The sequence below is a fragment of the Pelmatolapia mariae genome, linkage group LG2 (assembly GCF_036321145.2).
Source record: "Pelmatolapia mariae isolate MD_Pm_ZW linkage group LG2, Pm_UMD_F_2, whole genome shotgun sequence".
In the NCBI taxonomy this organism is placed as follows: Eukaryota; Metazoa; Chordata; class Actinopteri; order Cichliformes; family Cichlidae; genus Pelmatolapia; species Pelmatolapia mariae.
Genome location: NC_086228.1, coordinates 32,099,937 through 32,118,967, shown reverse-complemented (window position 1 = coordinate 32,118,967; position 19,031 = coordinate 32,099,937). Strand labels below are relative to the sequence as shown.

General features: G+C 41.5%; 1 protein-coding gene across 2 annotated transcripts in view; it reads right to left on the bottom strand.

Annotated features, from left to right (window-relative positions):
- The window catches only part of uvssa (UV-stimulated scaffold protein A), a 34,161-nt gene that overhangs the window by 11,605 nt on the left and 3,525 nt on the right, over nt 1-19,031 (bottom strand). For both annotated transcript variants that reach the window (XM_063498893.1, XM_063498902.1), the window contains exons 3-9: nt 18,333-18,486; nt 17,615-17,791; nt 16,945-17,065; nt 16,252-16,764; nt 15,186-15,295; nt 14,404-14,532; nt 2,777-2,894 (exon numbers count right to left, since the gene is read on the bottom strand). In XM_063498893.1, the coding sequence (XP_063354963.1) occupies nt 2,777-2,894; nt 14,404-14,532; nt 15,186-15,295; nt 16,252-16,764; nt 16,945-17,065; nt 17,615-17,791; nt 18,333-18,486 (1,322 nt within the window). The remainder of the gene's footprint in view (nt 1-2,776; nt 2,895-14,403; nt 14,533-15,185; nt 15,296-16,251; nt 16,765-16,944; nt 17,066-17,614; nt 17,792-18,332; nt 18,487-19,031) is intronic.

The window sequence follows — 19,031 nt, the reverse complement described above, 5'->3', positions numbered from 1 at the left end:
AGTCCAAATACTTCTTATTTCTTTACAATTTAAAGAAGATGGCATTGGGACTGTGTGTGTGTGTGTGTGTGTGTACACGTGTGTGTGTGTGTGTGTGTGTGTCCATTTGACGATGGGTGGTAAAATCTGAGTGCAGGGCTAATAGGGGCTCATTAAAGAGGTTGCATTGTTAATTTGGTGTGGCCCCTCTAGATCATTACCTAGGCCACTAATCACCCTGACAAACACGCGCGCACACACACACACACACACACACACACACACACACACACACAAGTGCACACACAAGTGCACACACACACACGCACAGCTGTTTTGGGCCCATCAGATATAATCTAATTACTCTAACGTCTAACTGATTAGTAATGGAGGGAGGCGGGAGTGGATGGGTTCACAGGTAAAACAGGCTCAGTGTGAATGTAATGACTCAGGAAGGTGGTGCCAAGCACTCGCTGGGGGTCAAAGGTCACAGTGCAGCCAAACTACATAGCTGAGCCAGCAATAAGTGCCTGGGCAAAAACATCCTGTGTTATGATGTCATTAACACTAACACATAAATATGGTCAGTCTCTCTTACACACACACACACACACAGTATATAACTTCACATATGAAATCGTATGAGTGATGGAGGGGTGGAGGCAGCGCTGCTCATGGCAGAACACACTAAAATCCTGAGAGAGGTTTTAGTATTTACTGTTGCCTGGAGCTTGTACCTCGTATTAAAAACAGTCAAACTGCAACTTAGATTTGCAAAAAATGTTATTATGTAGCTGACATAGCAATAAAATGCACAGGCGGCTGGTTACTGACCTGAAAATTTGACCTTTAACCCAGTTTGCTGCCTGGAGGCTAGACATGATCCATACATGTCCAATGCGGCCATGGTAAACGAGGGACTCTCACAGCCATTCATATGTAAGCAGCAGAAAAAGGCTTGCAGAAACAAGAGTGTCTCTATTACAAACCTACGCTGCCTTCAAATCAGGAGAGATCAGCACACATCATGCAGTTTGTCTCATTTCAGCCACCAAACATCTTTGGCAAACTCCCCATAAGAAACTGTCTTTCTGTTTTTTTTATTTTGTGGGAAATCACAACACAACTTTTGTTTCTTTTATTTTTAAAGTGACTCCTATTTTTATTTTTTTATTTCTGAGTGCATGTCCAAGAGAATGCAGCTTCACTGTAACAGACATCTGAGATGGATGCCAGCACACGATAACTTTTGAATATTTACCAAGACATGGACATGGACTAAGTATTAATTTATTAAAGTCGGATTAGTGTGTGATTAGTTACGGAAGAGCACACAGAAATGCAAGAGCTTGCCTAATGCAGAGCGGGAACGGTTGTACCAAGCTTTACACATCCAGGGAGCAATCACAGTCAGCTTTGTGATTTCCCACAGAATCACAAAAAACATCATACCATTCTCTGATGAGGAGTTTATCAAAGAGTGTCTGGTCGAGTCTGTCAGGCTAAAATGCCCTGAAAAAACGAAGAATGAGAATGTGGCCCTCTCCAGGCAAACGGTAACAAAACACACTGAGGACACTGCAGGACATCTGGAGCTTCAGATGAAAAACAAATACGACAATTTTGGCTCTGGACAAGACTTCTGATGTCTACAACACAGCCCAGTTACTCATCTTTAAATATTGGATAATGACAGAGTTTTAGATTACGGAGCAGCTATCGGCTCAGTGAAATAGACTACAGCAGGAGTGGTTTGTTCACAGAGGTAATGTCCGGATAAAAGTGATTGAAATCAACCCAGAACTGAAATTGGTAAGTGCTAAAAATTAACCATATTGTTGATGTTTTAACTAAAATAGTTAACTTGACTAGAAGTTTGTTGCACTTTTAGAGGACCATGAGACTGAAGATGGTGACATAGGCTACCACTCAGCTGTCAGGTGGCTCTGCCTGGGCAAAGTGTTTACTGGCCTTTTTGATGTTGCTGAGCTGGGTAGTGCATTGATTTTAAAAAATATACTAGACTGTTGCTTTGGCCATGTTTATCATCTCTGTGATTACTTTTGTCTTCGGCCTTCTTTAGCATTAAAATCTGTTTGGACGAGAGACAAGCTATAAAAACCAATTCAACACTTTGAGTCAAGTTAAGACATTATGTCTCCTTCATTTGTGATGTCATGACAAGGGAAGGCCATTAAACTGTCAGTCTACTGTCCAAGAGACAGTCTACTGTCTGAGAATCAGTAGAAAATAGTCAAGGCAAAAGTTTTATTAAACACACTTAAATGAAAACTGAAAGCAGACATCCTCTGAAGCTTTTGAATATATTTTTTAAAGGAAGTCAAACAAAGTAAAAACAAAACGACCACTTGGGCAGTTTTGGGACAATATCAATGATGGAATGACTCGTCTTAAATTTCAGAATAAGGGCTTGTTATGGACAAACAGTGTGGACAAACTATCATGAATGTTTCCTCATTCAAACTCAATTATACTCATTAAAGATACAATTTGGACTAATGATATCAAAATACTGTTCATCATGTTGGCTGCTTTTCCTTTGTATTTTGCAGAAACTTTTGTGGGTACACACACATAAATCCACTTAAGAAGCACATTACCTTCGTTTTACCAGCTGCCGAAGGCCAGTACTTTAAAGCGCGATCGTTTATTTGTAGAGTACGTGTGTGGATCTCAGGAGATCAGGACAGCAGCTTTGTAGCTTAACCTCACTATTTGTGCACGTGTCTGTAGATTTGAAGTGCACACGCATGTATGTTTGCGTACATAAACTCACCGTACTCGGCTCGCAGATGATCTGGAATGTGTGGCTCATAACCTTCTTTCTCTGGAACTTCATCAAAATCATCATCATCGTCGTCGTCCTCCTCCTCTCCATCTGAAGAGACCTTCATCTGAGGAAGGGGAGAATCGTTAGCTTTTTCATAGTTTTGAGTGTGAAAAAACAGCTGCTTTATTTCATAAAAATTATGTCCTTTTATTTTTAAGCATCCAGTTAAAGCAGCTGCAGGAAACTCCACACATCTAATCTAATGTTGTAGATGCAGTCATGTAAAAAAGATGGTTTTTAACAGACTTTATGAAGTCCTGTAGAAAAACATGAATCAAGAAGGCAAGTAGAAGCCAGATGCTGCTAATCCACAACAACAAATGCACGCACACCTCAACAAACAGAAACAGCGTTGTAAAGAAGATTGAGCCAACATTGTTCTGGGAAAGACTAAATGTCATGCAGAAATTAATCATTTCAAGTTACTTAAGGTGGTTCGATGAACTATTGAACCATGGGGTGCAAGCTGCCTTCTATCAGCCTTAACTTGAATCTTTATTTTAACTGTTTAATGACAAAAATGGGCCATGAATTTTTTTCACATACTGCATAACCACAATCAATCTAACAGCGCACACTACTCTGTCGCAGCACCTGAATACCGCTGTAATGGCTGCACCACTAGATGGCAGCATATACAATTTGTCACTGGATTCACCCATCGTGCGACTCTCCCGCGAATCACTCTGGTTTTCTTATTAGCTAAGGGGAGAGGGATGACAATGTGTGTGTGTCTGTGATGAGCTTCTATCAGTAGTAAGCAAAATTTATGGTTTTTAATTTCCTGGTGAGCTTGTTAGCCATTGGCTGGGCTACAATGCAGAACACAACACACACACAGGCTCATTTCCATAACACAAATCCGTGTGCGTGCATGCATTTGTGTGCGGTGGCCCTATGCTTTTAACAGCTGAGGAGCCACACACACAGAGTCACACGCTTCAGTCTAGCAGTATAATAATCACAATGATTAGTGTTATGAGGAGCAGTAAAAGCTAACGTTAAACTAACCTCTAATTCCCAAACGCCTCTTTTTCATTAGAGTGTAATACCCGATTGTGTGTGTGAGAGCGATAGAAGGCTGCTGCGTTACTGCTGATAAAGCCCATTAAAATGTTAGAATTGGTTTACCAATAATGAGTCCCTGAATAATTACCCACATGTCCCTCCCCCCAACATATATACACGCACACATTTACAGCTCAACCACAGGACAGACTCAGTTAACCGTGTCACAAAGCTGGATACACACCTCTTGATCCACTATGCAGAGACCAATTAAAACACTTCATATTACAATACTCAACATTCAGTTAACAAGCAACTAAACAATTAAAGCCTAATTACCTCTCATTAACGCAGCTACAAAGGCTGACATATTGTGGAAGAAGGTTTGAATCAGAGAGAAATTAGACCTCATTTATGACATGTGAACAAATACTGTACAAGTGGATTAAAACCTCTATAATAAATATGCATTAAATTACTTCAATTTCAATTCAATTATATTTATACAGTCGCCTCGAGGCGCTTTATATTGTAAGGTAGACTCTACAACTGGGTACATTTCAATAAGACTTAATAGAGAAAGGCTCGAGTTTTGCAGCAGTTAAATACTTTTAAAATTAGAAACACTGACATGAAGTCATCTGAGTGAAATTACTAACTCGCTAACCTTTAACCAAAATAACTAGCTGCTGTGTTTATTGTAGCCACAGTGCAAACCGTCGATTCAGTCATCCACCTTGTGTTTTTTGTCTTTGTTTACTGACTGTTACTGATATTTACAGGATTTTGAGGTACTGTGACAGCAACCCTTACCGCTGGCATTTTAACCACGCCGTGTTGTTGTTGTTTTTAAATGTAGCTTCTGAAACGGCTTGCTGCATCAGTATGTGTTATTGGTGGATCACACAGACACAGATACCTGCTAATAAGTGCTAATTAACATATAAATACAAAATACAGTTCAGTCATTTAAGTTGCCAAAGTGAGGTCCGCACACAGTTAAAGCTGTGTGTGTCAGCATACCTGTCAATCAAAGCGTCATGCTCTGATTGACAGGCTAGTTGTAAAATAATTCATTCACTCACCTTTTGTTATTTATCATCTCATAAATCCCAATTGCACCAGGCTCTAAACATTTTCAGATAAAACCAGCCATGATAAGATGGGAGTCTATGGGAACTAACTCACTTTTGGAGCTAGCTGATTAGAGGAACTGCAGGGGTTTTTTTGTGGGGTTTTCTTCCTTTAGTCAATTTTCACTTCAATTCAATTTTATTTATATAGCACCAAATCACAACAACAAAGTGCCTTATACTGTAAGATAAAGACAATAATACAAGCTTTTTTTGGACAGGAAACGGTACGAGGAAGAAGCAAACCCAGGCCCGAACCCCCGCAGCCTCGTAACACTGCAGACACTGCAGACCATGTACATTTCCCAGCTTAGGTGTTATTAATACAAATGATCCTATTATTCAAAGGAAAGATTTTGCACAGTGAACATAAAGTCTGAGATACTGATACTTGACTTACATTTTTATTATTTGGAAAAGCTGAAAGAATACTGTTAAACACAAGGGTACACACATTTTAAACCCCAAACTTTCTCTGTTACTCCACTCTGCTGCTATCCTTATTCATCCTCGGAGGACAACGGATCCACACACAGCAAATGTACACACACATATACACACAGATATAGTCTCTATAGGTTTTTTGCTTGTCTACTTTAATCCCGGCTGGTTTATTCTGTTCTGATCAATGACCTAAGACTAAGAAGTGATCACCCAGCTGGACGAAAATCCTGCCCTAACATCATCCTTTTTCCCCCTCTTTCTGCCTCTTTGTCTCTAATTCACCTTAATTTAATCCTGATAGCATCGAGTCCTGTCGGCCGGCCTGGCAGAGCTGTAAGTCTCACAGTAGAATTAGCTTTCCCCTAGAAACATTTTGCTGACGGGCAGAGCACTTAAAATATGGCTTCTATTCCCCCACATGGCTGCACGGGGGGGCTGCTTTGCATTTTAACAGAGCTTTGGTTTATTCCCTGGGACACACACACACACACACAGAGAAAACCACACGGTAACACTGAGTTCCCCACGGGAGATAAAAACTGCTTCTTTAACTGAAACTCTAGATCTAGCAGACAAATTAGAAGTGATAGTTTAAGTAAAGCGGAGCCATGCGTCACTGTAATAGGAAAAGGACAAAACAAATATTGGTAACTTTCACATTAAAAACAGGCCCAGATAGAAATAAAAATAGCTCCGGAACAGAGCAGAATAAATAAAAAGTTGTTTAAGTAAAGCAGGGCTATGTGTTACTGTAATGGCAATGTTTACTGGCAAATAAAATAAAGCAGAGAAATGGGCAAGGATGAAAAATAAGCATTCCTTTAACAAGCAAATAAAAAGAGATCTGTTGAAATTGGCTGCTAAAGTTGAGACCATACATTATTTGGGCAATAAAGCAACCGTTGTGGGTTTGCAATGGCGACTACCTACTGAAACTCATCCCCCAAAAACTCTGTTCTTTCTACCAAACTGTCATTTTTTTTCCTAAAAAAATCTATAACACAATCTATAAAAACGCCACTAAATAATAGCATGTCAAAGTAAGAGAATTTAGGATTTTCTCTGGGTTTTCACTCTAACATATTCGAATAACACCAGAGACAGATGCGATCTTGATGCTGTGAGGCAGCACTAGACACTACTCTGACACCAGGATGTTGGTGTCACTGGCATCACAGCTGATACGATACCATCAGCACCTACAGTTAAAAGTCAAATTTGATCATCTCTAGATTTCATCTCATTTCGGTGCAGCCAATGAGGTCAGCGTATGGAGCTCTATGAAGTTTTCTACTCTTGGATCTATGCAATGTCATAAGGGATACCCCTGACACGGGCACTTCTAGCTTCTGTTCTCGCTGGCAGCCAATCAGAAAAAAGAGAGTTACTTTCAAATGGAGGCGCTGCACCAAGACGCCGCATAAAATAAACAACAAGTAATTTGAACTGCAAACCAGTGCACACACAGAGATGGAGACAAAGTCCTGAGCTAAACTCCATCCGGGGTTCAAGTAACCGATAACTGGACAGTGACTGTGAGTCAGGTCACCCAACATCAGTTGGGGATCTTAACAATTCTCTAATGTCTGGCAGGAAATCCCAACACACGCCGGTAAGCTTTAGAGTGAAAGTTGTTACAGCAAATGTATTTTGATGTTAAGATGTGCACACAGTACCTGCCTCAGACCCACAGCTGTGGGGGGAAAGGTGCAACGTATGTTCCTGCATCCACAGGTGTGCTGCTTATTCAGCTTCTACGGCGTCTCACCCTCTGTCCTCCCCCTCCTCTCTCTTAAGTAAGACTCTTATCCTTTATAAAAATGATGTGAGGGCGCCGCCTCGGACAACTGCTCCCCTGACTTCATTTGTCTCTTGGCAAGTTTGATGGCGCTGCGTTTAAAAACCCATTCAATCTTATAAACCAAAAATTAAATGTAGTCGAGTGTGATGGGCACTCAGTGCATCTGCTATTTATATGCTAATGTACACTCAGCCTGCCAAGGCCTGGCAAATTATTACTGCACAGCCATAAGTCAGGTGTATGGCAGAGAGGGGAGGGGCAGGTTAACCAGCACACAGACACACATGGAGGGCGAGAACAAGAGTGAGAGCAGGAGGAAGCGAAGGGGAGAAGGAGAAGGAAGGAGGAGAGGAGACGAGAAACGAGAAGGCGAAAAAGCCCTAAAACGCTGCCTGTGCAGACACGTTATATATAGCTCTCCGGCAGGCTATGCACACACTCGGTGACGAGATAATTTCATTGTACATTTGAGGCCGAAATGGAAAATGTCTTTCGGGAATACTGACTGGCTCTAATGCCGCCATTATCACAAGGCATTTGCTTTAAGAGAGGGCAAGCGAGAAATAGTTAGCTTAATGAACACATCATACACAAATGCTTTTCTAAACATACAGTCATCTTCCTCGGAATATTACGCATAAATTACATGCGCACATCTGTGCAGATATTAGAAGCTGAGGCATGCGCATGGGGACGGCTTCTGCTATGTAACTCTGTGGTTCTACTTTTCAGCCCAAAACTGACACAGTGCCATTTTATCACCTTTCCCTTCTGGAGTTTGTAGACTATATCATACGTTTCCCACCTGGCCTGGAGGCACGGGTGGCTCAACCGCCATCTTTGCTATTTTAATCATTAATTACGTTTACTTATAAACCTGTAAGTAACCCATCTGTGAGACCCTGCTTCAATTATTACCACTGTTACAAGATATTACTTTTTCCATCTTTGCTTTGTTGAGGAGACCCAAGGTCTGCTGCCTCTGATTGATTTCAACATATTTACAAACTAATTAGGCCTAAAGCTTGCAGTGGAGCCTGACCTATTCAGGGCTTGATTTGCCACAACATCCCACATCTCTATTACCATCTTGCACTTCTATTCATTACTACCTAGAAGGATCCCATGGGATCCACTCTAATGACAAAAAGCTTTGCACTCCCCTCTCTCTGTAGTCTCTTCTCTGCTGCTTTACCCCCATTACCCTCCCACACCACCAAACACACACACACACACACACACACACACACACACACACACACACACACACACACACACACACCTTTGTCTCTGGAGAGCAGTCAGCTTATATGATGTATAAGGTGACATCTTTATTTCACTAACCTAGCCTGGCAGGTCTATTAGCCAGCCTGGAGCTTCTCAAACCTTCCCCTGTCAGCGAGCTTATTTTCAGCTGTCTAGTTCATTTCCCCCTCCCAGCCTGTCTCAATCTGTGATCAAAATAGTCATTATTATACACTGTCACCTACTACCATAGTGAAATTACCCTGCTATTCTATTTTACTAGTAAAACTACTGAAAGCTTTGGCGAGACAATTAAAATGTCCAGAAAAGCCTTTCAAAGAAGGACCGGGCTATGGAGCCTGGTTTGGTCCTTTGGTCAGTGATAGACCGTGACTATCCCAGTGCATCCATCATTTCCAATTTGGAAACCCTTCCTCTTTCATACTATCAGAGATCCTTGATGAAACCAGACTGTGCTCACTCTGATTCACTGCATTATACTCCAGTAGCAGAACCATCCTCTTTTGTAATTCCATTTCCATCCACTCATATTTAGAGAATTATGACAATCCAGGGTCTCTGAATCACCAAATTCTAATCACATTTACAGCAAGTTCGCTTTGAGCTGGTATACCAAATTTGAATGGGCTTCTTAGGACTTTGTGCAATGTACCCTATAGACCTCCAAACTGCAGTCATTTTGCATTAAATGATTCTAATAAGCACTGCAGTACCAAGTACTTCACCCCTTTGTCCGTTTTGCTCCACGTAAAAGAACCAGACTTCGCAAACTTGCTACATCCATTTTTTATATGCATGTTATGTGCACAAGATGATCCAATCAACCGAGCCGACAGTTTTCTGACTGGCCACAAATGAATGAACAACAATGAATGCTGGATGCGAAGTTCTAAGGATTTATATGAAACCTTTTTGGCCAAATCGAGCAGGCAAATTCCCAAAGGTACTGAGACAAGTATATTTTGGTGTCTATGTTATGTATAGAACTGAGAGAAGCCGGTCCATTCAGAGAATGGATGTACGCATGAGAAAGAGGGAGGGTTGGAAGAGAAATAGAGAGATAGTCTTTCTTTGTTTATCTCCAGTGAGAAACAGGCGGCCATATCCATTGTGCTGTGATAAGATGGGTTATCAGCAGTAAACAAGGCCCTGGCCTGTATGAATGGAGCTCGGAATGACTGAATATAGTCTTAAAAACAGATATGTTTAAATAAGTCCGCGTGTCTTATCCTTTCCTAAACATTAGCCCACGTTTTCAGTTTGCAGGGTTCGACAGATGCATATAGGATTCACATCTCATAGCTCTTACTGAAAATGCATTTCAAGCAGCCACTGTTCTAAAAAGTATGCAGGGTACTGTAGAAGACGCTGCAGGAGACAGCGCTAAAATGCTTAAAGTCCCTCCACACGAAACACAAAAAAGCTTTTACTAGCTAAACAGCACCAGCCTCATACCTGCAATTTAACAATATTAAACCAAACATCACATCATCAAATAAATTGGATTTTCCTTGTCTTTTGACCTCATGTCACAGCCTTCATCAGCAGACAGGAAGCACGTGCAACTGACACAACAAAGAAAAATTCTATCAATGGATAAAGGACAAATTTAAAAAAGGTCAAAATGATCATTCAAAAAGAAAGAATATAGTATATATTTAGAGATGCACGCGTTTCTATTTGACTCACTATCCTGATGTTATTTATTCAGAGGCAGCCTAAAGTGGCCATTCAAAGAACTGCAGTTTTCATTGTTCAGCCCCAGACACCAACAAATCCTGCAACGCTGCATCACCAACGTAGTTATATTGCCAAATAGTTACAGACTAATATCTATAGAAAAAGGTTCATATTGTCTGGAAGCACAAATCTATTGTGATAACATTGCTCGCAGAGGTAGCAGCATTCTGAACAAACCTCTTGGATGCTACAAACGAATTAAGTAATAGCAGGAGTCTCGGTGTAAGGTGCAATAGCAGAGCCCTGTCAAGCTAATTCTACCAACTATAACACGTGAGTGTGCCAAACTGGCATCTGTGTGATTATTGGCATGAAAAATGAAAGCTTACAGATTCACAGGGCCATTTCCCCCCTACACCCTTTACTTTTACTTTCCATCCACAATGCAAATTCTTCTTTACTCCACCCTCCTAGATTCTCTTTTCTCATTATTTAAACAAGGAGCTCTATCTGCTTCCATAAAGCTGCTCTTCCTTCTCTGCAGTTCACCCGTTATGGGAGACTATATTGAGAGGCCCGCTGTGAGAGAAACCAATCGCGTGGTGTGTCAGCCGCCCGACAGAGAAGGACCCAGTAATGGAAGGCCTTTTAAGGTTAAAAAGGAAAAGCTAATTATGATAAAGGGGCTGTAAGTTGTGTGGTTATCACAGTGCTGGGCCTGCTGGTGCAGCAGACTGGTCCCTGACAGTGATAACCAGGCAGAGTAAGACGCCCAGCGCTCTGTCACTGTCACTGTGCCACTCTGTTCAGCTAAAGATGGATTCAGACTCTACAAATTTTATGCCTTTTTTCCCCAAACATGTAATGTACTTTGCATTTGTCGGTCCTTTAATAATGGCAGCCTGCACTTGATTCTCTAGGATTTGCCTCTTTTTCCCCTTTTAGAAATTATCTGCACTTCAAGTATGTTGTAAGCATCTCTAAAACAGCAACTGTTCATCATTAAACCGTTTCAAATAATATGAAGTAGAGCTCTCGTGAAATGACATTTCCTCTGGTCGGAGGGGCCGCTTCTCCTGCCCCTCCTGCTCAAACAGCAGCAGAGTGGCGATTCCAAGTCAGATACAGAGGCAGCGAGATAGACCTATCAGCTATCAAGCCACGGGGCACATTAGCGGTAGTGAAGTGAATGAATGGGTACATCCTCCCCCTTGCTCCCCAATTTCTCCTCTCTCCTCTAATGCATTATGCATTGTGGCTGTACCTCGCTACTATCTCACCTCTCCCAAATGTCTCTACTATTAATATTTCCATCCTTGCTATCTCTATCTCTCATGAGACTTGGAAGCCCACGCAGGAAAAGATGTTCAAAGAAGAAAAAAGGAGGAGGATATTTTATAGCCTTGCACGTCAAAACAAAAAACAATGATGATGTGTTCGCTTGGTGACACGGACACAGACAGCCACAGACACAACAAGGCTTGTCCTCATAGTACGCTGCGTGCTAGCAATGTAGCAGATGTGCAGCTGCAAGAAGTTAGTGGCAACCCCACAGCACCTTGCCCTCACTCTGCACTGACCAAATTTATATGACTTGGACCCAAAGGGACCCTTGCACAGTTCAAAAAGATTACAATAAATCCCTGAAGAGCATCTACATGACAAAAGGGCAGCGATGGGTCTCGTTCAAAGTGTGCGCACTAATCTGTGGTTAACTGTGCATATAAACTCCACACGTACACGATTAAAGACACACTTTCACATAATATGTGCACGCACGTTTTCACACTCTTACCTGCTCTGTCACTAGCTAACCTTTTAGAGATAGCTGCACATTAGCTACAAGCCCTGGAGGTACAATGTGAGACTATACTAGACTACGTAAGATACCACTTACTAACATTTCCCAAAATACTCTCTGACTGACTCAGTCAGAGAGTATCATGGCTCGGTGGTGACAAGCATGTGAAGCTGTGTTGATGGAAGCTAGAGCCCTTCTGGGACTAATGCAAAGCTTTCATTGATATCAGCCATCAGCTGTTAAAAGTGAACAGAGTCAGGAATGTATGTCTCATATTGTTTTACGTTCTACAAAAAGAAAACAGCATATTGTTCAATTTGTCTTTTGTAAAATTGATGCATAAAATTCAATAAAAATATCTGAGGGAAAAAAAGTGAACAGAGTCTGGGCTAGATCCATTTTCTTCTGCTTATCCAATTCAGTGTCATAATGGAGCTAGACTCTGTCATAGGAACGGGGAAGGGCAGGGGAGACCCTGGACAGGTTGCCAGGCATTTGCACTCACATTCACACCTGTGGACAGTTTAGAATCACCAGTTAACCTAACCTTACTAACTGCAGGTCTCTGGATTATGGGAGGAAGCCAGAGTACCCAGAAGGAACACATGAAGATGTGGGCGACCGTGGCTCAAGAGTTGGCAGTTCGTCTTGTAATCGGAAGGTTGGCGGTTCGAGCCCCGGCCCGGACAATCTCGGTCGTTGTGTCCTTGGGCAAGACACTTCACCTACCACCTACTGGTGATGGCCAGAGGGGTCGATGGCGCGATATGGCAGCCTTGCTTCTGTTAGTCTGCCCCAGGGCAGCTGTGGCTACAACTGTAGCTTGCCTCCACCAGTGTGTGAATAAATAGTGGAATTGTAAAGGGTCTCGAAAAGCGCTATATAAATGCAATCTATTATTATTATTATTAAGACACGAGAAGAACAAACTCCACGCAGAAAGGCCCCGATCAGATGGTGGATCATCTTGTCTATGAAGATGGATCCCACGCGATCCAGGCTGTGGGGAGGCCAATCCATGACCGATAGTGTGCTTTTCTATCCTAGTATGCTTTTACTGCACCGGCAGTGTGTTTGGGATCATTGTTATGAAGCCGTTGCAAACGCTTTCCAGATGGTGTTGCATGGTGGATCCAAATCTGACAGTATGTTGTACTTTAAATAGTTTTGACAACATCAGAATCAGAATACTTTATTAATCCCGAAGGAAATTATGCAACACCACTTAAAGAAATGCAGACAGAAACCATGACAGAGCCTCCAGCATGTTTTACAGATGACTACAGACAGTCTTGTACCTTTCTCCTTATTTTAAGTCTGGATTCATCGCTCCATAAGCCTGTTGCTACTGGCTTTCCCAGGTCAGATCTTTGATGAACGTTTCTTAAAAACATGCCTTTCACATGCTGTTTTAGGGTTGCCACAGTCAGGACACTCTGCAGACTATGACAAGAACTCCAAGTTTTCTACCAATAGCACTTTTGGGATTACCTTGTTAAAGCCTCTTTAAAGTAAAGAAATACTGCTGTATGTCTATCAAAATGTGTCATCTTTGACATTTTTATAGATTCAACTAAAGAAACAAATTATGATGATGGATGAGAACAGATGGATGACCCAGAACATATTGCCAAGACAACAAAGAAGTGGCTAAAGAAGAGTATAGTATTCCTCTCAACTTTGCATGCGTATCCAAAAGTAAATATCACCTTCAAAGCCTTTACGTACAACGTATTTCTCTGTCATGTACTGCTGACATTGCATAGAGTGAGGCTTCAGTCAGCTTTACTACATATACAGTTGTAGCCATCCACTGCCAAGCCTGATTCTTTGTTAGGTGCAGCAAAATCAAACAAACACAAAGACCCAATTTAGTCCAAATGTACCTTCCTCGATGTAAAAGTGAAACTTTTTAAAAGGGAGTTGATGACATATTGAGTGTCCTCGGAGAAGCAGAGATGACAGTGCTGACTCCAGAAAATTCTTCTATGGGACTCCATTAAACTTCTCTCTCCAAATACAAAGAACCTTTAAAAAGCAATTTATTTTAATGGGAGTTTTGGTTGAGGAATCGGTGTTCCTCTATAAACATACTCAGGTTGCTGCTGCAGGAGAACGCAACAGAATTTAGAGAAACATGGAGCTTTTTTCCATCAGTCACTCCAGGCAGAGAGGCAGCCAGTTATCAACAAAGCACTCAGCTACAGCTGTTCTATCAGAGTGCCTCACTCCTGTACTATCACCTATGTAATGGAAGGCTCCACTATTTGATTTACAATAGAATGCTGCCATCTGCTGGTTATCTTCTATACGAGCGCCAAATAAATCTGCTCACACTTGGGCATGTTAAATGTAAGCAAACAACTTTTTTTATTATTTAACAAAAAGGGAGCACTGTGTCTAATCTTAACTACGCGCTGTATCATTAACTATAACTCACCACTTTGCGGACCCTGGCCTTGTAGTCGATGTGAAGCTCTTTGTGTTTCTGCAGCGTGGCTTCCAAAGACCTCTTCAGGTCAAGTGCTCTTCTCAACAGTTGCTCCTCAGCACCTGATTTGGTGAACACCTGCACACACAGGGAAACCAGAAATATAGGTAAGATGGCCATACTCAGACAGCTGGTCAGGCTGTCCTCAGTAATGTGACCAATAAAAATCACGCTGTGAGCCAGCAGGAGAGGGTTTGGTGCTTTCAGATGCTGAAATAATCAAAATAATCATGGATTCCAAAACCATGGTTAAGCTAACATTAGGAACACTGATGTATCATAGCAGAGCCACTGCAGGTATTTACACCAGTATTTGTTCTCTCTAAAACAGTAACACAGTTAACGCACAGAGACAGAGGCAGACTTTCTCCAAACTCTCAGAACAAACACTGACTACGTTCTCTTTGTCCGCAATCTTATATATGCTGCTTATATATTCTTACATACACTGTAGAAGATACAAATAGATGCACATCAAAAGAAGCAATGTTCTCAGAGTACTAAAGTATGTCTAAAATAATATCTCACCCTCTGTTTACATGGAAACACAAGTGCTCAGAAGCTTATTTTCATGTTTACCGCAGCGCTAGCATAGAGGCACTCGAGAGTCTTAAAAGAATGTAACACCATAATAAACACACAAGGAAACAGTTAACTACACAGGAGCAACCGCTGTTCAAATACCCTGCTTTTGGCATTTGAGGTGTGTGTGTGCGTGTGTCTGTTCTTACCTGAACCCAGCCCTGCACAGCTGGCAGATGTTTGGTTGTTATGAGTTTATGGAGGTCTATCACAGTGGAAACCACTGGCTCGTTATCCTCCGTCTCCTTCACATGAAGACCTGGAAGAAAAACAGCGCGCTCACTCCGCTGACTGTGCTAACACATTAACAGGAAGGACTATTAGAGGCCTGTTTTGAGAAGGATTCTCAAAGGTTTGCTTTATGCTCATTAAACAGCATGATACATTTACTCTGGATGCTGCTGATCACACACCTGGACACCACTGCTCTACTCAGAAAATCCCCATGATATTATTTAGACATTTGTATATGAAATGCCACAAGTGCAACATCCTTCATGAGTTATATTAGAGTCAAACATATTTGTGGTGCATATTTACAGGCTTTAATAAAACAAGTGTGAAAAGTGAAACAGGCACTGTGTTATGTCTGAATGTTAATGACTGAACTTTCTGTAATCATACGTGACACATCGAGTGCTTTACACAGACAAGAAATCTCTTCTGCTCCCAAACCCTCGTCTTCATTTCACTAAACAGACCAAAGGCCTCAGTCTTCAATGAATTCATTACCAGCATATGAGCATTTATTTTTGCCCTGTTGAGGTAAAAGCGCGAGCACTTTCAGCACTGTATTCAGCTCTGATACAAAACAAGCAAATGAGTGAAGATAAAAAGTAAAATGTTCATCATATTACCCACACATGCACATCACGCTGACACACAGACATGATGTGACATAAACTGTGACTGCTGCTCTTTGCCTGATAAAACATCTAACACATTTCTGGATGTAGTAATTAACCATTTTCATCACTTTGAGTACAGTCTGACACACAGCCCTACAAATAAATGGTTAGATTGGATAGTGTACGAATGCTACACTCTAAATTGCCAGTTTATAAGGTACACTGTATAAAATGTATTAGGTTAATAGTGTACAGAGACTGTTTCGGGGAGTAAAGTTTGTAGTGTGTTCAAAGGTTTTGCTATGATTTATTATTTTCTTCACTGGAGTTTCAACGTCAAGCTTCCACATGTGTGTGTTCTACGCACCAGGACTGAGGTTCAGATCCAGACTGTAGGAGTGAGATATGAGGCCAGAGTTCCTGATAAAGTCTTCAACATCAGCCTCTTCTTCTTCATTTTCTGTATTACTTTCCTCCTGCTCGCTCTCTTCTTCTTGCTCCACCTCCATGACTTCCCTCCTTTCAGCTTTCTTACTTTTGTCCATTTCCTGCTTCTCCCCATCCTTGCCTTCTGTACCTTCAGACCTTTTCTTTGTTTTTTCCCTCTCTCTTTTCTCCTTCCAGTTCTTTTTGTTTTCCTCTGTCATTCCCATGCTTCCTGTATTTTCCTCTCTTTCTTGGACCTTTCCCACTCTGCCATCAGCCCTCAGGTCTTTGCTGCAGCAGGGCTGCTCATCATCTGAAGGACACTTAGTGGCTGGCTGGGAGTTGGAGGGGCTGCTGTTGGCTGTTTGGATGTCTATGGGGCTGAAATCTGGGAAAAGCAGCCTCAGGCACGATTCCATCTCTGTCAGCGTTGCTTCTATTTCTTGCTGTGACTCTAACAAATGAATAAGAAACAATATAAAAGTCTTAATGCCCAAACATTAATAACACTATGTGTAAAGATCCAATTACAAACAAAACCACTGAGACTTTGTGTGTTTAATAGTTTCTGATAATGGAAATAAAAATATTGGTATTAAAACTAGAAGCAGAGAATAACACGATGTAGTTTTACCCTCCATTTCTTTAGCTGCTGCTTCTACTTTCTCCTTGTAGATCCTCTCCATTCTCCTCCGTCTTTCCTCCTCCCTCGTCCTCTCTGCTACTGTTCTCGCCTCAATGTCCTGGAAGTCTACCTGAAAGCATGCACACATTGTTGATCACAAAAACTAGAGAGTATCTTCTCAAATAGTACCCCATCAAAATCTATCCATGCACACAAAGATGAACAACTGCCTTTATGGTGGTTCCTCACTCACAAGGTCAAAACAATGCCAGAGTCACTGTTGCAGGTGGTAAACATATGGCTCTTTAACATGTCTTTACACATCACCAGCATCATGCAATTTCCAGAATCTATAGTGTACTTCTATTTTTCATAAAGTCCAACTGCTAGAGGATTTTTAAGGCTGATACTGAGAGTTCTGAAATCGAAATCCGTTAATCCGGAACACAGAACGCTTCCTAATAACACTCCTTTTACCTCGTTGTTTGTATCATACTGCCTGTGGATCTTCTCACAGGTAATTCAGATGTTATTTCAGTGTGTTTCATGAGTGTGTTTTCCTCATGTAATGTAGTACAGGGCCTTGCGGCGGATTCAAACTGAGGCCTCTGCATTAGACTTATACCACATGGGTTGTTTCCAGTTAATAAAAGTCACTCTGTATCTCTGCATCGCTCACCTTTTTAACTTGTTTGAGGAAGTTATAGCCCAGTGCCAGCTTCTTATAAGCAGAGCCATAAGACGTTTGCCATGATTGCACAGTCTGGACTGCCAGAGCTCTCAGTTTCCTGGCTACTTCTTTAGGAGGAGGGAGGGGCTGCTCTGAATCAGTCTCTACCGTCAGCTCCAAGAACTCCTGTGGGAAGAAGAGAGGTGGAGGAATAGATAAGGGGGACACAGAAAGAAAGACATCCTAATATTAAAGCTGAGTGTCTGTATCGTTCCTCTTTGAATGGAATTCACTGTACGTGGATTTATCCTACACAGATCACTTAGTGGGCATACGTGAACCGATATCAGCCGAAAAGCTAAAAAGACTTTAAGTTTGCCTTTGCTCCATTACTTTTTTTGAACTTTTTCATCAGCTTTTTTATTTTGTTTTTAGTGTTAATTAACTGTAAGACTGGGATCCGCTCACAACAAACATTAGATTCAACAGTTAGCAGTGCTAATGGCCCTAGACAACCACGATGTCTAGGGCCACACAAAAAAATATCCCGGAGGCTCTGTCACAGGGTAGCATTTCTGCGAGTAGCCACACTGCTTTTGTAGCAGTGTGGTGACTGCTATAAAATGCCATCATTGGCCTTATTCTGCCAGTAAAAATCCAGGTCGTGTAATGTTTGGTGTGCACTGGATGATCTCAGATGATTACTAGTTACTAGTAGCTGATTTACCTGGAAGTTGTCTACTAGCAGCATCCTGAAGTGGTGTGACCTGGAGAAGAGCTCACTGGCGATCTGGAAGGCAGATAGCCGGATCTCAGCATGTTCTTGGTTTAGCTGGGACATCACTGAGTGGTATACATGGTCTATGCAGTCATTAGACACTCTGTGAGGAATGGAGAACAAGTGGAGAGTAATTAGCCCAGTAACTTTTTCTTTTTTAAATGTTATGTTATGAATCACGAAAAAACTTGACATCTGTTGTACTCATAATGCTGAAAAAGAATTAAATGACTGTATTTAACATGTAACCATATTTTACCATAAATACTGTCAGTTTTCATAAAACCTTTCTGGAGCAAGCACGTCGTAGACAAGTTAATATACACTTACATAAAATGCTTTGGATGATAAGGTATTATTGTATTTAATAAATAGCTGTTTTCTTTCGTTCTTCGTGTAACCTTTATTTGACTGTCCAGTAACTTTTTATCAGTACGTGGGAAATTGTGATTCTCATCCTGATGTAGATCCTCTGTGGCAGGCACGTGCAGGGGGTGGGGCTTGAATTTAATTATTAATCACAATTTTGCTAAATAAAATTATCTGGCTTGCATCGGTCACATGACTACCATTGACCAATGCTCGCCCTTGATGGCAGAGCGCGCTGGTTGCGAGACGCAGACTGATGCAACAGAAACCAGTAAGTAG